Below are 15808 nucleotides of genomic sequence, written 5' to 3' on the forward strand. Positions count from 1 at the left end.
TACGCTCTCTTTTGTTATTATTCAACTATTTATTTGAATTCCAAGTTCCAGTTACACATTTTCTTGAAACTCATCTTTTTTTTTAAGTCTCTCGTTTTCAATGTAAAATACATAAAGAATCGGAAAATATCCCCTATGTGGGGTGTATATAAACCAATTGATTTCCCAAAATTATTCAGAAGTGTCGTTACCAATACCTGGAATTATTATTTATACTTTCAACGATTGCTTCCCGCAGCAGTGCAGAGCAACCAGCACATCGGGTCCACCTCCGACTTTACCCCTTGTATACATATGTACATATAGTCGACTTTAAAAGCTTATTCCATTATTGGCGGCCATGTCTCACTTGACCAAAGCGATAGCAGCACTGTGTGAGCAGTCGTCGAGTTAAAGTTGTACAGTTTACCCGCGCATCGGCGCATGTACGCAGTCAGTCCAGCTTCCTGTGTATATTCTACGACCCACGTATTTTATACATCAAAACAAATCGCGCTACATACTTTTATTAAACGTTGAAATGTTTAATATATATCAATGTGATAAGTGCCATTAATAATTCTGATGATACGTGTAGTTTATGATCGTTTAGATTAGTTTAGGATAGCTTTACATAGCGCAAAGCCGCAGCGATGGCTTCAAGGTTAAGTGGTATGTTTTGTATTTTAATATTATTAATAAATCTTTATGTAACGCGCTATAACAATGTTTCGGTACTAATTCATGTTGAATAACTTTTAGAAAGCAGCGACGCATCCAGTGATGTGGAGTCTGTGGAGTATAACCATGGAGTTAAAAGAAAACCGGAGAGATATTCCGTTGATGATAGTTCTGAGGAGCAATCATCGAAAATGCCTTGTATTGGTAAGTTATTGTACTTAGGTTACAGAAATGTGTTTATAATGTTAGATTGTATATTTCATTTGAAGTTGATGTATTTTTAGATCCAAGTGACAGTTACTACAATAAAGATTCACAGTCAGAAGAAGATGAACAAAAAGAAGATAATCGTGACTTTGAAACACCCAATATAAACAGTTTCTACAAAACTCAATTCAATCTTAAGTCCGATGAAGAAGCAGATGAAAACGGGCAAAGCTCCTACTACCGTGCCAGTAGTTTATCAGGTATGAATCATACTCTCACTCCACCTATACCTATAGTATACACTACACTATTAAAATAGTACAGCAACGATATCAGTTTAATGCCTTTTTACACTTGTAGACTTTCATTCATTTGCAGTACTAGTATTTGGATAAAATTTTTAATGAAAATTTTTTTGTTTCAGAAGAAGATAAAGATGATGTGCTAGAGATAAATAATGATTCTACAAGAAAGAGTGAGTTAAACAAAACAAATGTAGGAACTGCAAAAGAAAAAAATGATGCTGCTTCCAAAGCAGAGCGTATGATGATGCGGATGGGTTACCAAAAAGGCAAAGGTTTGGGTAAAGAACTACAAGGTAGAGCAGAACCAGTATCAGCCTCAACTCAAAAAGGTCGTCGAGGTTTGGGTCTAGAATTAAAAGAATTAAAAAATGCTCATATTGAGTTTAATCCAGATGAAGAAGTTGTAGAAGCTCAGGAAGAAATATTGTGGTTAGATAATCCATATAAAGATTCTCCATCTGTAGAAGAAGTGACAGAGTGGGAGAATGAAAGAAAAATTGGTCTATGCAAAAAGACTATTGATGGAGAAACTACATTTTGTGATGAAATCGTGGTTAAAAATATCATTAATTCTAAATCAGTGTTTGATAGACTTGACAAAAATGAAATGCGAGAAGCAAGAACACGTTCTAATCCATATGAAACAATTCGAAATTCAATTTTTCTCAACAGAGCTGCTGTTAAAATGGCCAACATTGATAAAGCTTGTAATTTCATGTTCACGCAACCAGACAACTTGCAGTCAGATGACTTGCTGTATTTTGCAGATGTTTGTGCAGGACCTGGAGGATTCAGTGAATATGTCTTGTGGAGGAAAAAGTGGCGAGCAAAAGGGTTTGGTTTTACGCTTAAAAATGAAAATGACTTTAAACTCCATGATTTTCATGCTGGACCATGCGAAACTTTTCATCCTTATTATGGACCTAAAGAAGATGGTAATGTTTATGACCCCAAAAATCAGGTGGCCTTAAAAGAGTTGATTATGAAACAAACAGGAGATCAAGGTGTTCATTTTATGATGGCTGATGGTGGATTTTCTGTCGAAGGACAGGAAAATATACAGGAAATTCTTTCAAAGCAGTTATACCTTTGTCAGTGTTTAGTAGCGCTGATGATTGTCCGTACTGGTGGACACTTTGTGACAAAGTTGTTTGATTTGTTTACACCATTTAGTGGAGGACTAGTTTACATAATGTATCGCTGCTTTGATCAAGTCAGTATTTTTAAGCCAAATACATCTAGACCAGCCAATTCTGAAAGATACCTAATATGCAAAGGAAAGCGACCTGATATAGATCATATTGTTGACTACTTGTTTAGAACTAACAAGAGCATATTCAAAAACAAAGAAAATGACAAGAACGATATTCTCGAATTAGTCCCAGTGCATAAATTAACTTCAGAAAATGATTTTTTTGAATATTTAAAAGATTCAAATGAACAATTAGGTCAAAAACAAATTGTAGGTTTGAAAAAAATTGCCGCGTACACGGAAGACAAAACTCTATTTGAGACTAGACAAAAAACCATGCGAGAGGAATGTTTGAAACATTGGGGCCTACCTGACGATGCACGTACTTTACCGCGCCGAGTGAGTCCCAGTACCAAAGCACAAGAGCTGCTGCAAGAGTCGGTAAATGTATTGGATAAAAGCGCCGTTAAAGATGCTATTGAACTTACAATCGCAAACGTAAAGTCTACCATTTTAGTTAATGAGTATGATTGGTTCTGTATGCCATGCTCTTCTGGAAAGGGCATTTCCAGTAATGGTCAAGAGGATGAAGCGCCAACATTTTACCTTGGAACAGGACGATACCATGTGTATAGGTATAAAAAAGGTTCTTGGGAACAAATTGGGAATTCAGCTATTGAATTGCCAAGAGATACTTTAGTTTATGCAGAAATGGTAACAGAGTTAAAGAAAGAAGGTAAAAGTCAAACCAAAACTTATGGATTGCATATATTAGATGCTTTTACACTTGGAGCTGAAAAAGTTTCAGACAAGCACATAACTGAAAGGTATTGTATCTTTTTATATTCATATTGCTGATTTATGCTTAATTGTTTTTCATTCAAATGTGAAAATAATTTTTTTTTCCAGGTTACAACTTGTGAGACTGTTTTGCAAAGCACTTTGGAAACCAGTGCAACAATCCTGTTATCCAGTACGAGTTAAGGAGTTGCTAGCAGTTAGTCATCATCTTGATGAGAAAATACAAATGGAGACCAAGTCCATGAAAAATGGAACGAAAGTATTAGGATACTTTCCATACAAGCATTCTTACGAAAATGACGACAACAATCCATATTACTATACTCCAAGAAGTGTTATATTTTTTAAAGCTACAGAAGAACCTTGGGCACGACACAAGAGCAGAACAAATCAAATGTACTTTTTCAATAAACAAAACCGACAATCCCTCTGGGAGATTCCGCCAACAGCCGCAGTTACGTTTGCTAAAACTATAGCAACTCGAATCATTTGGAATTGGCCATCTGATAAAACTTTCAGTATGAACGATTTCATCAATTGTATAAAACAAAAATACTCTAGATAGTGATATATTTGCTTATGCTTTTCATTAGAACACCTTTCTAAATCGTTTAATGTAGAAAGGAACTTAAATTTAAGTCAAACTATTTTTTTAAAGTTCGTTTTCGTTTTCTCGTTACTTAGGTCAGAATAGTACTTGTAAATATGTAAATCCGTCAAAAATTTATTTACATCATCTTAGAAATAAATGAATTATGAATAGACCTGCAATTGATACAACGCATCTTTTGTCAATATTATTAAGTATTTCTTCAATGTCGTCGCTCCTAAAATGGGAGACATTTCGCTACCGAAATCCAAAATTCTTTGCCTTCCTGTAGTTGCATTTGTTTCTGGTTTCTCGTACAAAAATGCATGTCTTGTATGTTCTACAATAGCTATGTATGAGCCATCTAAAATAATAGATTAATTAATAATAATAACTTCAACTGATACGAATCGTTTAAATTATAAATATTTACCAGGTGGGGAAACACAAAATTTTTTGTTTGTTTTACTAGCTTCAACATATCCGAATCCAGGGAAAGTGTAGATATGCTCCAAATCCCAATCCTCGTCATCAGATTCTCTCATGAGCCAAGTACAACCATCATGATCATGCCGCAAGCATATTATCTGTCCAGAAGATTGTTTTTCTGTGAATAAAACTCTATTGCTACTGCCAAGCATAGCCATATGTGTGATATTATGAGCATTTAAATCAATTCTCTGAAGAATATTTTCTGAACCACTTAAATCACATTCTTCTAACTGTTCTGAATTAAAACCAATAGCAGGCTGCCCTTGTGTATTTGACTCTTGTTCACTTGAACATAAATGGGATAATCTAAAAAAAAAATTAGCATGAAATTAATACCTTACAAAAAATTGATTTTGCAAGACAAAATATAATACCTTGAATGAATTTCAGCAGCTAGTGCCTCATTTGGTAGATATTCCCCTCCAGTATCACCTTTTAATAGTTCACTCCACATTAAACCATTCTCAGACTTGCTTAGTTCAACTTCTAGAGTATCCTCTTTACGTTTCCACGTAGTCAAATCTGATTCCAGTCTGTGGGGTGTTTCTCCACTTAAAAGTACAACATCACCTACAGAAATTGTCAAAGAAGTTGGTGTAGCTTCTACTTTTGCAGTAACTTTACTATATTTTTCAGAAATTTTAGTATAGACTGTAATTGAATCCTCATCTTGTGACCAGCAATATTGGGGAATTTTTATTTGCGATTCATTTGTAGATTGATTTGGCTCATCTTTATTTTTTATAGGATTTAAAGAATCATAATCAAATTCAACATGATCTTGACTAATAATATGGCTGAAATTTCCATTCTTTTCAATATAAACGTGTTCAACTGCACCTTTGACTCTTAAGTTTTGGGTTCTTAGTAATTTTAAAGCTTGTGATTGATCTTCTGAATTTTCATCATAAATGTAAGATAAGTATATAAGTCTCGAAAATTTCTTTCCTTTCTCCTCATCTATTTTATACAAAGCAACAACAATTTTTGAATTTTCTTTTACAAACCTTGCATCTAAAACAACTGCAGTTTCAATGTCAAATGTAAAATTGTTGAAACTTTCATCTTTTTTTATCAGAAATTCAAGTTTTCCACCTCCATTGCAAATGATAATTATATTCTTTGATGCAAAAGCAAGAGAAGGGTTGTACAGACAATCTGATGATTTACTGTCAATATTTTTACTTGTGTAAATTAAATCCAGCGAGCCATCATTTGCAAATTTCCAAATACCTCCATTGTTGTCAATAAAACAACAGGTAGAATCATAAGGATTTTTAAACAAATGATTATGAAAGGCAAACAATCTTGCTTCTAACCAAGAATCCTGAGATGAATTCAGTTCCAAACGTAAAACTTCTAAAAAAGAACGTTGATTGATTACAAATTATATCCATATAAAGCTTGCTAACACTTTTTCAGCGAAATTTGAATTATCGATTTTAGGTTATATTTACCAGTTTTTAATTCTTTTTCACATTTAGGGGTTGCAGTATCAGAGCAAAACTGATACTTTTCAAACTTGGAATTTAGTAATTTTTTATCAGGACGAAGATCGACGATTTTCGTCATCGTGACATATACGAATGATATTGTTTGAAAGATATATAGGTAGATGCATAAGCTAAGCCGTCGCAAGCGCTCGGCTGCACTGTATACTTAGGTATACCTATAATAAGTACAGATACTTCATTCACGCGATACTTAGGTAGATACTATCTAACACAGGAATCAAAATAAAATCTAATAACGGAAAAAAAACTGAAAAATTTTCTTTAACATATCTGTTTATTACAAACGGGGTATTCAGGTTTAAGTTCATACATATATCTAAGAATTGTTTTAATCATTGTATTCATGTATATATGAGTATTATATATATAACTTTATTATACATCATGTATATATAATTTTTCTTGTATATATATAACATAATATTTATTAAAAAGCTATTTATTTAATAATATTTAACAAAGTATCAATCTTTTTTGTTATGAATTTTTTCAATACACGAGAGTATCTCTATTTCATATCGCAGTCCTTCTATGTAAATGTAACATATTATGTTATAATAATAAATAAAACGTGATTCTATAGGTCAGATTTCAGTATTTATATACAGTAGTAACAAAGTTACTTTCAAGGTGTCAACTGTTCCGTAATCATATATTAAAAAATACTTTATGTCATAAATAATAAGAATAAGAATCTTTTAAAATATTAATTGTAATAATCACAAAAATGCATTAAAAAATTATAATGAAAAAGAATGAATGAAAAAACACATTGTGTATTAAGGTCCAGACAAAATCTCAGTAGTAACAAAGTTACTTTCAAGGTGTTAACTGTTCCGTAATCATATATTAAACTATACTTTATGTCATAAATAATAAGAATAAGAATCTTTTTAAATATTAATTGTAATAATCACAAAAATGCATTAAAAAATTACAATGAAAAAGAATGAATGAAAAAACACATTGTGTATTAAGGTCCAGACAAAATCTCACTGAAGATCTTATGTGCCCATATTAGAATAATGAATGGTTAGACTTTGGTAGGGAAACATGATTACATCGTGAGAGGGTATCATCTGTGGTAGAAAAATAGCGTAGCTGCCCACAACAAGCGCTGCCAGATCCAGCGTGGCACCCTACAAGGACCTAGACTGGCAACAGATCCAGCTAAGTGCCTCATCCAGTCCCAAAGGCCTCTAGGAGCGTGTCCACCATTAACGTAGAGTACATAGGTAAAGCCATCTTTACACTTTCCTCTTATGTAATAGTAATAAGGAAGAAAACTGTGTAGACGAAAATGGCATCTCTGGTAGAAACGAATCGCCGGCCCGTTACTCGACAGCACATGTAGGAACACCGCCTTGACGGACGAGCGTTCCGGGGCAGTGACATGGGCCAGCAACTGCTCCAGAAGCAGTGAGGCAATGCCGTTTCGGCGGTAAGCTCTCCTCACGCCGAGACTAAGTATGTAACCGACTAGAGAATCTATACCGAAACTAGAGCACAGGATGCCCCGATCCTCCTTGTTGAGCTTGGCGTATGGCTTGATTTCCGCGACGATCAGGCCTATGATGACTCCGCCGTAGACCGCTGCCAGCGCGTAGAAACGCGACGAACTCGTTATGTCCTCGTACCACGAGTAGGGATAATCTGTAAGAGCAGAATTTGATAATGAGCCTATAAGTAATAAGGCAAGAAGTTTCCTCAAGTTTGCAAGAGTCCAAAAACAACTCACCTATGGGGAACCAGTCTTGACAAAGTGCACGAACCTCCTCCAGGTCGTCGGGGCAGAGGAAGCGCAGCTGCACGTCGCCGAGGACGCAGAGAGGAACCGTGGGTGGCGAGCTTGCGTTGTTCGCGCTGCCGACGTCCTCGTTGACGTGAGGCAGGTATCCGTTGGGCCCATAGGGTCTGTCGCCGAATTCGTGGGCCTCATCGAAGCCGTTGCCGCTGTTGGCGGCGCACAGGGGGCACCCCTCCAGGGGACACTTCTCGTCGTCGTCCTCGGGCCCGCCGACAACGGCGGCGTTCTCGGCGGCGTTCTCGGCCTCCTTCAGCCAGACTGTCTCGTAGCGGTCAAACGAGACGGCGGTCATCGCGACCCTCTTTTCGCATCTTACCGATCATCGGCTGATGCCTCCTGTGCTGCAGCTGCTCCAAAACGAAGGCGACTGTCGTCACGTCGTTGCTGCTGCTGCTGCTGCTGCTGCTTTCATTGTAAACACTGTCGAGTGCTCCGCGGACATTTTGTTTGTTATCAAGCTCTTATGTTCGCTTTTCTGTACCTCTCTGTATGAACGACGAGTTGACCTCCGCAAAAAAGACTTCTGCTACGCAGTCGAGCTCGCGAATTTTCTCGAGACGTCGTTAAGGAAAATTCTCTCCCGCTGAGCTTTTCTAACCTCGACGCTGCGTGCAAGCTGCGTCTCGTCGACGGCCCTCCGCAACGAAAAACAGCAGCAGACTCCAGATGCTTGGCTCGTCGTTGGGTATTTAAAAACATAACCTAGCTATCTGCTACGCGCTCTGCAGACTGACGGTCGACGAGGTCTGTGTCAACACTCAACACTGGTGAGTGGTGACTGGCTGCGCAGCGACAGCGCGAAGCTAGCCTTCCTGCGAATCCGCATTCCGCGACAGCTGACAAATCATTTTATGATTTTCAGCCACTTACTTGCAAAGACGTACTTATATAGGAGGTAATAAAATATAACGCGTTGATAACTGATGTGCCAGGCGTCGAAGGGCTGGAATCGCATGAAGCAACGATTCAAAACACTGCCGTGTCCACCAACAATATAAGTTTTTTGAAATACCTGTAACTCATCGTTATACGAGGCTTTTGCATCTTGCTAATAGGTCGCGCATATATATATATATATATATATAGGTTTTTTCGCGTGTTTACTTTGGAAGCGCGACGTCATCGAAATACTGGCCAATAGAGAGAGTCCCCTTAGCGCGAATCCCAAAATTATGGATTATGGTTGGTCGAACTTCAAATTGCGCCAAATTACGAACTGATATAAGATTGCGTCGTATATTGATGAGGCATTGTCATATTTTTATTTTATCTTTTTCTTAATTACACCTACTTAGATCGCTTTTCCAAATGTCCAAGTCGACGATCCCTTGCATAATCCTTTGAGGAAAATTGTGTTTTAATGCAATTTGACGTCCGGCCATATAATCGTCGACGAGATCAAGCGCGAGATAAGCAGACAACTCATTAAATTTCGTTTATTAAAGATTTTAACTCTCGCATCCGTCGCAGAGCCGACCCGCCTACGGCGACGTCCCCCCGAAGGCGACGTCCCCCCGAAGGCGTGTGGTTTTCATTAATTATGATCATCAACTGCAGAAAGTTCGCTCATCGTGGCAGCTAGACTATATACTTATAGGTATCAATTCGTTACTTTCTCCGAGCAATGAGCACCTATAATAATAACGTTATATTCAAACGTGTTCGCCACCTACTATGAACGGCCCGCGAGGCTCTCTCTCTCTCTCTCGATATCGAGTACACCGCTGAGGTCAACACACACACACATATAGGGGGCCGATAGTGTATAGGTAAGTGTGAATTCGGATGTACTCGAGCTGTAGTCGGGTACTGTATAGCAGCTCGAGCTCGTCGAGAGCTCCAAATATATAGGTATATATATATATATATATATATATATATATATATAGTATACCGTGACACTGTGCTGCTATCGCCACCGCCGCCGCCACCGCCGCGTCTCTGCTGGACACGAGCGCACCGAGCGCAGTCATACAGTACTATAGTAAGTACTTACCTATACTGTTTTCTCATTTCCTTGAAATAAGATCCCGTATACTTAACTGACGCGAATAATCTACAGCGCGAGGGCGACGCGAGAGAGTAACCTGCAGCAATCATGTCGCAAGGAACCTACCGCCATCGCTCCAAGTACCCGTAGAGAGAAAACAGTAGTGCCGCAAAGCATATAAGTAGCTGCGATCTGCAAGCGAGACAGCGAGAAAGCGACATAGGCCGCGCGAACTGAACTGTGATATCTCTCTCGTGTTCAGGGCCCGCTGCTGGCTAGCACGCCAATAAACAGTGACGATACTGCAATTCAGCGAAGACTTGGAGAGTGCGAAAGTCCGCGCGGAGGAGAGAGAAGAAGCTGTTATATAGGATACGTCGCCAGAGGTGTCTCATTTTATACATACATATGCATGCATATACTTTCGTTTGTTTGATTTAGAGTCGCCGCCGCCACCGCTGCGACGCGACACGTCGGGAATTCCTCTATGTATACTTCTAAATATTTGCTAGATATACACATATATCTACCTCGGCGGTCCTACGTATATAGCGACCGAGAAAAAGAGCGAAAGAGAGAGGGGGGCATCGCGTCTCTGCCTGTCCGACAGATAACACGACGGCGGATCAGCCGTCCTTTTCTCTCGTCATACGGACGGACCTGTGACTACCTGGCTGCTATACTGCCCCTCCTCCGCGCACGCACTGCACGATCTCTCTTTCTAGCCTACCTTCGGGCTTCGGTTTCCTTTTCTTGCTTTTTCTGCCTGTCGAAGCCGTGCATAAGTATATAACTTTCACGTCACCCGTGCGCGTGTGTTTTCACGTCTCGAGGAAAGTGCGGGTCGTGACGCGCGGGGGAAGAGAAGTGTCACCAAACAAAGAGAGCTAGCTATATAGCTGATTTTGCATTGTGTTGTCACCTGGTCTCCTCTGTTTTGTTTTCCCCAGATTCTCTGAGATACACACATTCCCGCAATTGGTGAAGATAGCTCCAGCTAAGAAGTTGTTGGGCATCGCACCAGGACCTGCTTCCTAGTGCTGCTGTCAATGAGCGAACTGTGGATAAAGCTACTCATTGCCTAGCGGCAGGAAAATAGTATACACCGAGTCAACAGCAAACCGTCAAGATGAAGAGTGCTTTGCCTAAAAAGGAGAGCAAGATGCGCATCAGGGCATTTCCTGTGAGTCTGACATTTTTTTTGGCATTGATAGATTATCTTATCACTGAGAGAATTTGTTTGTTCTACTGCAAGCGTGAATCCGTTATGGCTCAAGCTAGCTTGTCCCTTGTGGAGTTTATTTTTAGATCCTTGGGGACGATTATAGACAATAAAATTGCAATGGGATGAGTTTACTGTGATGGCGATGGTCTTGCTTTATTTGCAAACATTGCCTGTACGCTGTTTGTCGGATAAATTTTAGGTTATGAAGATTCCTTTTGCCATTTTAGGTCTCCTTGGAGACTGCACAACACAATGTCAAATTCTTGATATTCAAATTTTATACTAAAAGAAAAACACAAAAAAAATTTGGTTAGTTTTTCTTGTTAAATTGCAAGTCTGAAATGTGACACTTTATCGGGACACTTTGATTTTTCAAATCAGTTAATCTCACTCGGAAAAGTTTGGAAACTAAATTAAAATGATCTGTAGGTTGTACTTACAGTTTAAAGTGTTTAATGTTGGGGTCGACTGTCAAAAAGTTTAAGTGCACTATACACATTGCTGATCCTTCAATTGATAGTCAAAAAAGATCACCATGTTCCATACTCAGTATACAGACTCCGAAAGAAATGATTGTAGAAGCTTGTGCAGTAATAGTTTCACCTCTAGGAAGTCCAAAAACCAATCATCTTGTCCTTTCATGATCAAAGAAAGACTTGTGAGCATGGTTACATAAATGCAATTTGTGGTTCTATTTTTATTTATGTGTATGTTCGTTTACAGACATCCATGGATGAGAGATACGTAGAAAACATATGGGCCCTTTTGAAAAATGCCATCCAAGAAATTCAAAAGAAAAATAACTCCAGCCTTAGTTTTGAAGAACTCTACCGGAATGCATACACAATGGTTCTCCACAAGTATGGGGAGAGGCTGTACACAGGATTGAAGGAAGTCATTACACAGCATTTAGTGATGAAAGTACGCAATGATGTCCTTGAGTCTCTCTACAACAATTTTTTACAAACCTTAAATCAAGCATGGAATGATCATCAAACTTCTATGGTGATGATTAGAGATATCCTCATGTACATGGATAGAGTTTATGTTCAGCAAAATAATGTGGACAATGTATTTGATTTGGGACTAATAATATTTCGTGATCAGGTAAGTTATCTCAGTGTTTTTATTAACCAGTAAATACTGAAATATGTATTTTTTTAATGCAAAATTTAATGAAATCTTGATAGGTTGTTAGATATGGATGTATAAGAGATCATTTACGTGACACTCTACTATCAATGATAGCTCGCGAAAGAAACGGTGATATTGTTGACCGCATTGCGATAAAAAATGCATGTCAAATGTTAATGCTACTAGGTATAAAAAATCGACAAGTGTACGAAGAAGACTTCGAACGGCCTTTTTTACAACAAAGCGTAGAGTTTTACAAGGTAATTTTTAAATAATGAATTTGCCATCATTGTTTATAGGATCATTTTACATTAATATTAATTTTTTTTTCTCGTGCTCAGATGGAATCTCAGAAATTCTTAGAAGAAAATAGTGCATCTGTATACATAAAACAAGTTGAAGCCAGAATCACTGAAGAATCAGAAAGGGCAAAGCACTATTTGGATGAATCTACAGAACCTCGGATAGTTGAAGTTGTTGAAGAGGAGTTGATTAAGAAAAATATGAAAACAATAGTCGAAGTAAGCACCACGGAATTAACTATCTTCAGTATTGTCAGCATCCTCATATAATGTATCTCATTTTGATATTTTATTTCATAGATGGAAAACAGTGGAGTTGTGCACATGCTTCAAAACTTGAAGACTCAGGATCTTGGGTGCATGTACAAATTATTCTCTCGAGTTTCTGATGGTCTAGATACTGTTTGTGGCTGTGTATCGCAGTATTTAAGAGAACGAGGACGCGCATTAGTTCAAGAAGAACAAGAATCTAGTACTAATGCAGTTCAATTTGTGCAAAATTTGTTGGACTTGAAAGACCGTTTTGAACACTTCCTCCATATTTCGTTCAACAATGACAAACAATTTAAGCAAATGATTGCGTCAGACTTTGAATACTTTTTGAATTTAAACACAAAAAGTCCTGAATACCTTTCTTTGTTCATTGATGACAAGTTAAAGAAAGGTCTTAAAGGCGTAAGTTTTATTTCATGCTCTCTATTACTCAGTTTTTTTTTGTGTGACCAAAACCTTAATAGGAATTTTAATATTTTCTTAAAGATGACAGAGCAAGAAATTGAAGGCATTTTGGACAAAACAATGGTCTTGTTTAGATTCCTTCAGGAGAAAGATGTGTTCGAACGTTATTATAAACAACACTTAGCCAAGCGACTTTTGCTGAATAAATCTGTGTCTGATGATAGTGAGAAGAACATGATATCAAAATTGAAGGTGAGCTTTACAAATACTACACGGAAATGATTCTCGATAGAGTGATTTTGGCCACTCGTGTCTTTAAATATACAGAGTCAAGGAGCTTTCAACGTCGACCTAAATATCCTGCTTGCTATGAGAACACCGAGTCCCGTTCCTGTCAAAGATTTCTTGGGTTTAACATGCAATATAGAATAAGACACGAGTAATAAAGACACGTGTTCTAAAATTTCGACCTCCGCTTGAATTTCGTTTCGGAAGCGCATGCAAAATAAGTCAACAGAGTAAATACAATCATTTCAATAATTTATTAATTTTTTTTTGTCTAGACTGAGTGTGGCTGCCAGTTTACATCGAAATTAGAAGGCATGTTCAAAGACATCACTGTCAGTAATACGATAATGGAAGAGTTTAAGGAACATACGCTAGCTAATGGAGTGAGTATATTTTGCATTTTTTAATTGTTCAAACCCAATCGAAATGATACAAATTTGTGATTTCTCCATGCGCAGATGACGTTGAGTGGTGTGGATTTGAGTGTACGTGTTTTAACAACTGGGTTTTGGCCCACTCAAGCTGCAACTCCCAAGTGCAGTATGCCTTCGGCACCTCGTAATGCCTTTGATGCCTTTCGTCGTTTTTATCTGGGTAAACACAGTGGTCGTCAGTTGACATTACAACCACAATTAGGTACGTCAAACGCTCGTTATAACCCTCCAAAAGGTTTCTTGCGGATGTAAAATATTGCTAATTAACGAATGTTGTTTCTAGGTTCGGCTGATTTGAATGCCACTTTTTACGGGCCTCGAAGAGAGGAAAATATGCCAGAATGTTCATCAACTTCTCCAGGGTTCGGAAACAACGGTAACGGTCAGCGCAGCAGTGGAACCATCACCACCCGAAAACACATCATTCAAGTTTCGACGTATCAGATGTGTGTTCTTATGCTCTTCAATAATAGGGAAAAATTAACATACGAAGAGATACAGAATGAAACGGATATCCCTGAAAGAGATTTAATAAGAGCACTGCAGTCCTTGGCCATGGGTAAAGCAACACAACGAGTGTTGTTAAAATACCCCCGAACAAAAGAAATCGAACCGTCTCATTCTTTCTGTGTAAATGATAATTTCAGCAGCAAACTCCATAGGTAGAATATCTTTATTATATTTTACAAAACTGCAAATATCTTGCAATTAGCAATGCGTAACTATGTTCCGACTTTAATTTTTTAGAGTAAAAATTCAGACTGTGGCAGCAAAAGGCGAATGTGAACCTGAGCGGAAGGAAACCAGAAGCAAAGTTGACGAAGACAGAAAGCATGAAATTGAGGCTGCAATAGTTCGTATAATGAAGGCTCGTAAACGAATGGCAGTAAGTTTTCTAGCTTCAAAGCGTTTTTTTTTTCGTCATCTGTTCACTTTTAACGTAATTATCATTCTTTCAGCACAACATACTCGTAACTGAAGTAACAGATCAGTTAAGAGCGAGATTTTTACCTTCACCAGTTATTATCAAAAAGCGCTTAGAAAATTTAATTGAACGAGAATATTTAGCCCGTACGCCAGAAGACAGGTTCGTTACATTGGTTTTTCAAACAAAGCTGCGTTTTTTTTATTTAATCTAATAAATCGTTTTTTTTTTTACAGAAAAGTCTATACGTACGTCGCTTAATCCCATTGAAAGGGATTTGTACAAACATGTAAGTGTAATATACAAGAATTACTGTAATCAGTCTATAGATGTAGTTTTTGAGTATAGGGACGCTTACGTAATTTTTGCAAATAGTGTATTTTTTTCAGAAACTACCGGGTTTGGATCTTAGTAACCCAAATCTTCATGAAGCGTTATCATAAGTTTAAGAAAGAAAAAAAAACACTGTCAGAAAAATTGATTATAATAATGAATTTAAATTATTCGAATCTTGACAAATGTATACTTTTGACCATCCTTGTTCATTCCTTTTGCTGATCGCAATTTAATTGACTCACAATATCGATGCATTCAATAGAAATAGTGTAGGACCTTGTAAAATAGTTTTGATTAAATTTTTTGTATAAGAAAAACTTAGGCGATGATTTGGTCCATTCTATTTGATTCTCAACACAAAAAGCGTAGCCGTTATATTTCTTGAACAATGCCACAATTATTTTTTACTTTTGTAATAATTAAATCAATTGTAAAAAGTACTTCCTCGAACAAAGAAAGAACACATGAAAATATTGTCTATTTAAAGTTTATTCAAAGCCATTTTCAGTAATGTAATGGATTTTCTAACATTAACAAAAAAATACGAAAGAAATTGTCAGTGAAAGAAAAGAGAAAAGGATAAATTTTATCAAGCGTTAACCCTACATGCGAAAATTAAGCGCAGCAGAGTATTTTATTTTCAAAATATCCGTCTGGTTTTGTTTACTGCAGCTGTCCGATTGATGCGAACATAGATAGAAACTCTGATGTAATTCGTGAGGCTTGCATTCTGCTAGCTGGAAAAAAGGAAGAGACGAGAGTAGTTCACCGAATCAAAAACTGTGCGACTTTTATAAAAACAGAAAAAGATTATCTAAGAAAACAAAAAAAATGTATTTATAAATATGTACCGTCATTGTTACTTTTGTTTAAATGATTTCATATATTATTAAAGTGTTTAAAGATTCATCTCTTCTGGAGTTATTGCA

At 37.4% G+C, this 15808-nt stretch overlaps 4 protein-coding genes across 12 annotated transcripts; 2 read left to right on the forward strand and 2 right to left on the reverse strand.

The window, feature by feature from the left end:
• The first annotated feature begins 371 nt into the window (after positions 1-371).
• Positions 372-4158, forward strand: LOC100123042 (cap-specific mRNA (nucleoside-2'-O-)-methyltransferase 1). 2 transcript variants are annotated; one of them, XM_001606596.6, is made up of 5 exons: positions 372-651; positions 742-864; positions 945-1127; positions 1292-3191; positions 3274-4158. In XM_001606596.6, the coding sequence occupies exons 1-5, from the start codon at positions 633-635 to the stop codon at positions 3728-3730; spliced, it is 2682 nt and encodes an 893-aa protein (XP_001606646.2). In that variant the 5' UTR covers positions 372-632; the 3' UTR covers positions 3731-4158. The 2 variants fall into 2 exon arrangements, with proteins under 2 accessions (XP_001606646.2, XP_008211571.1); XM_008213349.4 differs by having other exon boundaries at positions 1295-3191.
• LOC100123029 (nudC domain-containing protein 1) lies at positions 3577-7936 on the reverse strand. The gene is made up of 5 exons (XM_001606585.6): positions 7499-7936; positions 5704-7413; positions 4621-5605; positions 4188-4552; positions 3577-4118 (listed from the first exon to the last, which is right to left on the reverse strand). Exons 2-5 carry the CDS (start codon positions 5816-5818, stop codon positions 3919-3921), a joined length of 1665 nt encoding a protein of 554 aa, XP_001606635.1. The 5' UTR covers positions 5819-7413; positions 7499-7936; the 3' UTR covers positions 3577-3918.
• LOC100123019 (N-alpha-acetyltransferase 60) lies at positions 6836-7859 on the reverse strand. The gene is made up of 2 exons (XM_001606575.6): positions 7499-7859; positions 6836-7413 (listed from the first exon to the last, which is right to left on the reverse strand). Exons 1-2 carry the CDS (start codon positions 7857-7859, stop codon positions 6836-6838), a joined length of 939 nt encoding a protein of 312 aa, XP_001606625.1.
• A 1518-nt stretch (positions 7937-9454) lies between the features above and the next one.
• Positions 9455-15788, forward strand: LOC100123007 (cullin-3). Of its 8 annotated transcripts, XM_008213345.4 has the most exons (15): positions 9455-9551; positions 9630-9943; positions 10508-10740; positions 11506-11889; positions 11973-12176; positions 12258-12437; positions 12519-12893; positions 12978-13148; positions 13460-13567; positions 13643-13820; positions 13902-14280; positions 14366-14504; positions 14578-14705; positions 14780-14832; positions 14933-15679. In XM_008213345.4, exons 3-14 carry the CDS (start codon positions 10687-10689, stop codon positions 14802-14804), a joined length of 2325 nt encoding a protein of 774 aa, XP_008211567.1. In that variant the 5' UTR covers positions 9455-9551; positions 9630-9943; positions 10508-10686; the 3' UTR covers positions 14805-14832; positions 14933-15679. The 8 variants fall into 8 exon arrangements, with proteins under 8 accessions (XP_008211567.1, XP_032455808.1, XP_032455810.1 ...); XM_032599917.1 differs by lacking the exon at positions 9455-9551 and having other exon boundaries at positions 9562-9943; positions 14919-15702; XM_032599918.1 differs by lacking the exons at positions 9455-9551; positions 9630-9943 and adding an exon at positions 10155-10342 and having other exon boundaries at positions 14919-15702.
• The last annotated feature ends 20 nt before the right edge of the window (positions 15789-15808 follow it).

This window comes from Nasonia vitripennis, chromosome 4 (assembly GCF_009193385.2).
Source record: "Nasonia vitripennis strain AsymCx chromosome 4, Nvit_psr_1.1, whole genome shotgun sequence".
Classification (NCBI taxonomy): Eukaryota; Metazoa; Arthropoda; class Insecta; order Hymenoptera; family Pteromalidae; genus Nasonia; species Nasonia vitripennis.

What these genes read in the sequence shown, in the direction of transcription:
- LOC100123019 (XM_001606575.6), bottom strand. Translation starts at nt 7,859, where the DNA reads ATGACCGCCGTCTCGTTTGACCGCTACGAGACAGTCTGGCTGAAGGAG. An exon ending in TCAAGACTGGTTCCCCATAG is followed by an intron (nt 7,414 to 7,498) that starts GTGAGTTGTTTT and finishes CTGCTCTTACAG; the next exon opens with ATTATCCCTACTCGTGGTAC.
- LOC100123042 (XM_001606596.6), top strand. An exon ending in ATCGAAAATGCCTTGTATTG is followed by an intron (nt 865 to 944) that starts GTAAGTTATTGT and finishes ATGTATTTTTAG; the next exon opens with ATCCAAGTGACAGTTACTAC. An exon ending in GACAAGCACATAACTGAAAG is followed by an intron (nt 3,192 to 3,273) that starts GTATTGTATCTT and finishes TTTTTTTTCCAG; the next exon opens with GTTACAACTTGTGAGACTGT.
- LOC100123007 (XM_008213343.4), top strand. Translation starts at nt 11,318, where the DNA reads ATGTTCCATACTCAGTATACAGACTCCGAAAGAAATGATTGTAGAAGC. An exon ending in ACATGATATCAAAATTGAAG is followed by an intron (nt 13,149 to 13,459) that starts GTGAGCTTTACA and finishes TTTTTTGTCTAG; the next exon opens with ACTGAGTGTGGCTGCCAGTT. An exon ending in GACATTACAACCACAATTAG is followed by an intron (nt 13,821 to 13,901) that starts GTACGTCAAACG and finishes TGTTGTTTCTAG; the next exon opens with GTTCGGCTGATTTGAATGCC.
- LOC100123029 (XM_001606585.6), bottom strand. Translation starts at nt 5,818, where the DNA reads ATGACGAAAATCGTCGATCTTCGTCCTGATAAAAAATTACTAAATTCC. An exon ending in GCTGCTGAAATTCATTCAAG is followed by an intron (nt 4,553 to 4,620) that starts GTATTATATTTT and finishes TTTTTTTTTTAG; the next exon opens with ATTATCCCATTTATGTTCAA. An exon ending in ATTTTGTGTTTCCCCACCTG is followed by an intron (nt 4,119 to 4,187) that starts GTAAATATTTAT and finishes CTATTATTTTAG; the next exon opens with ATGGCTCATACATAGCTATT.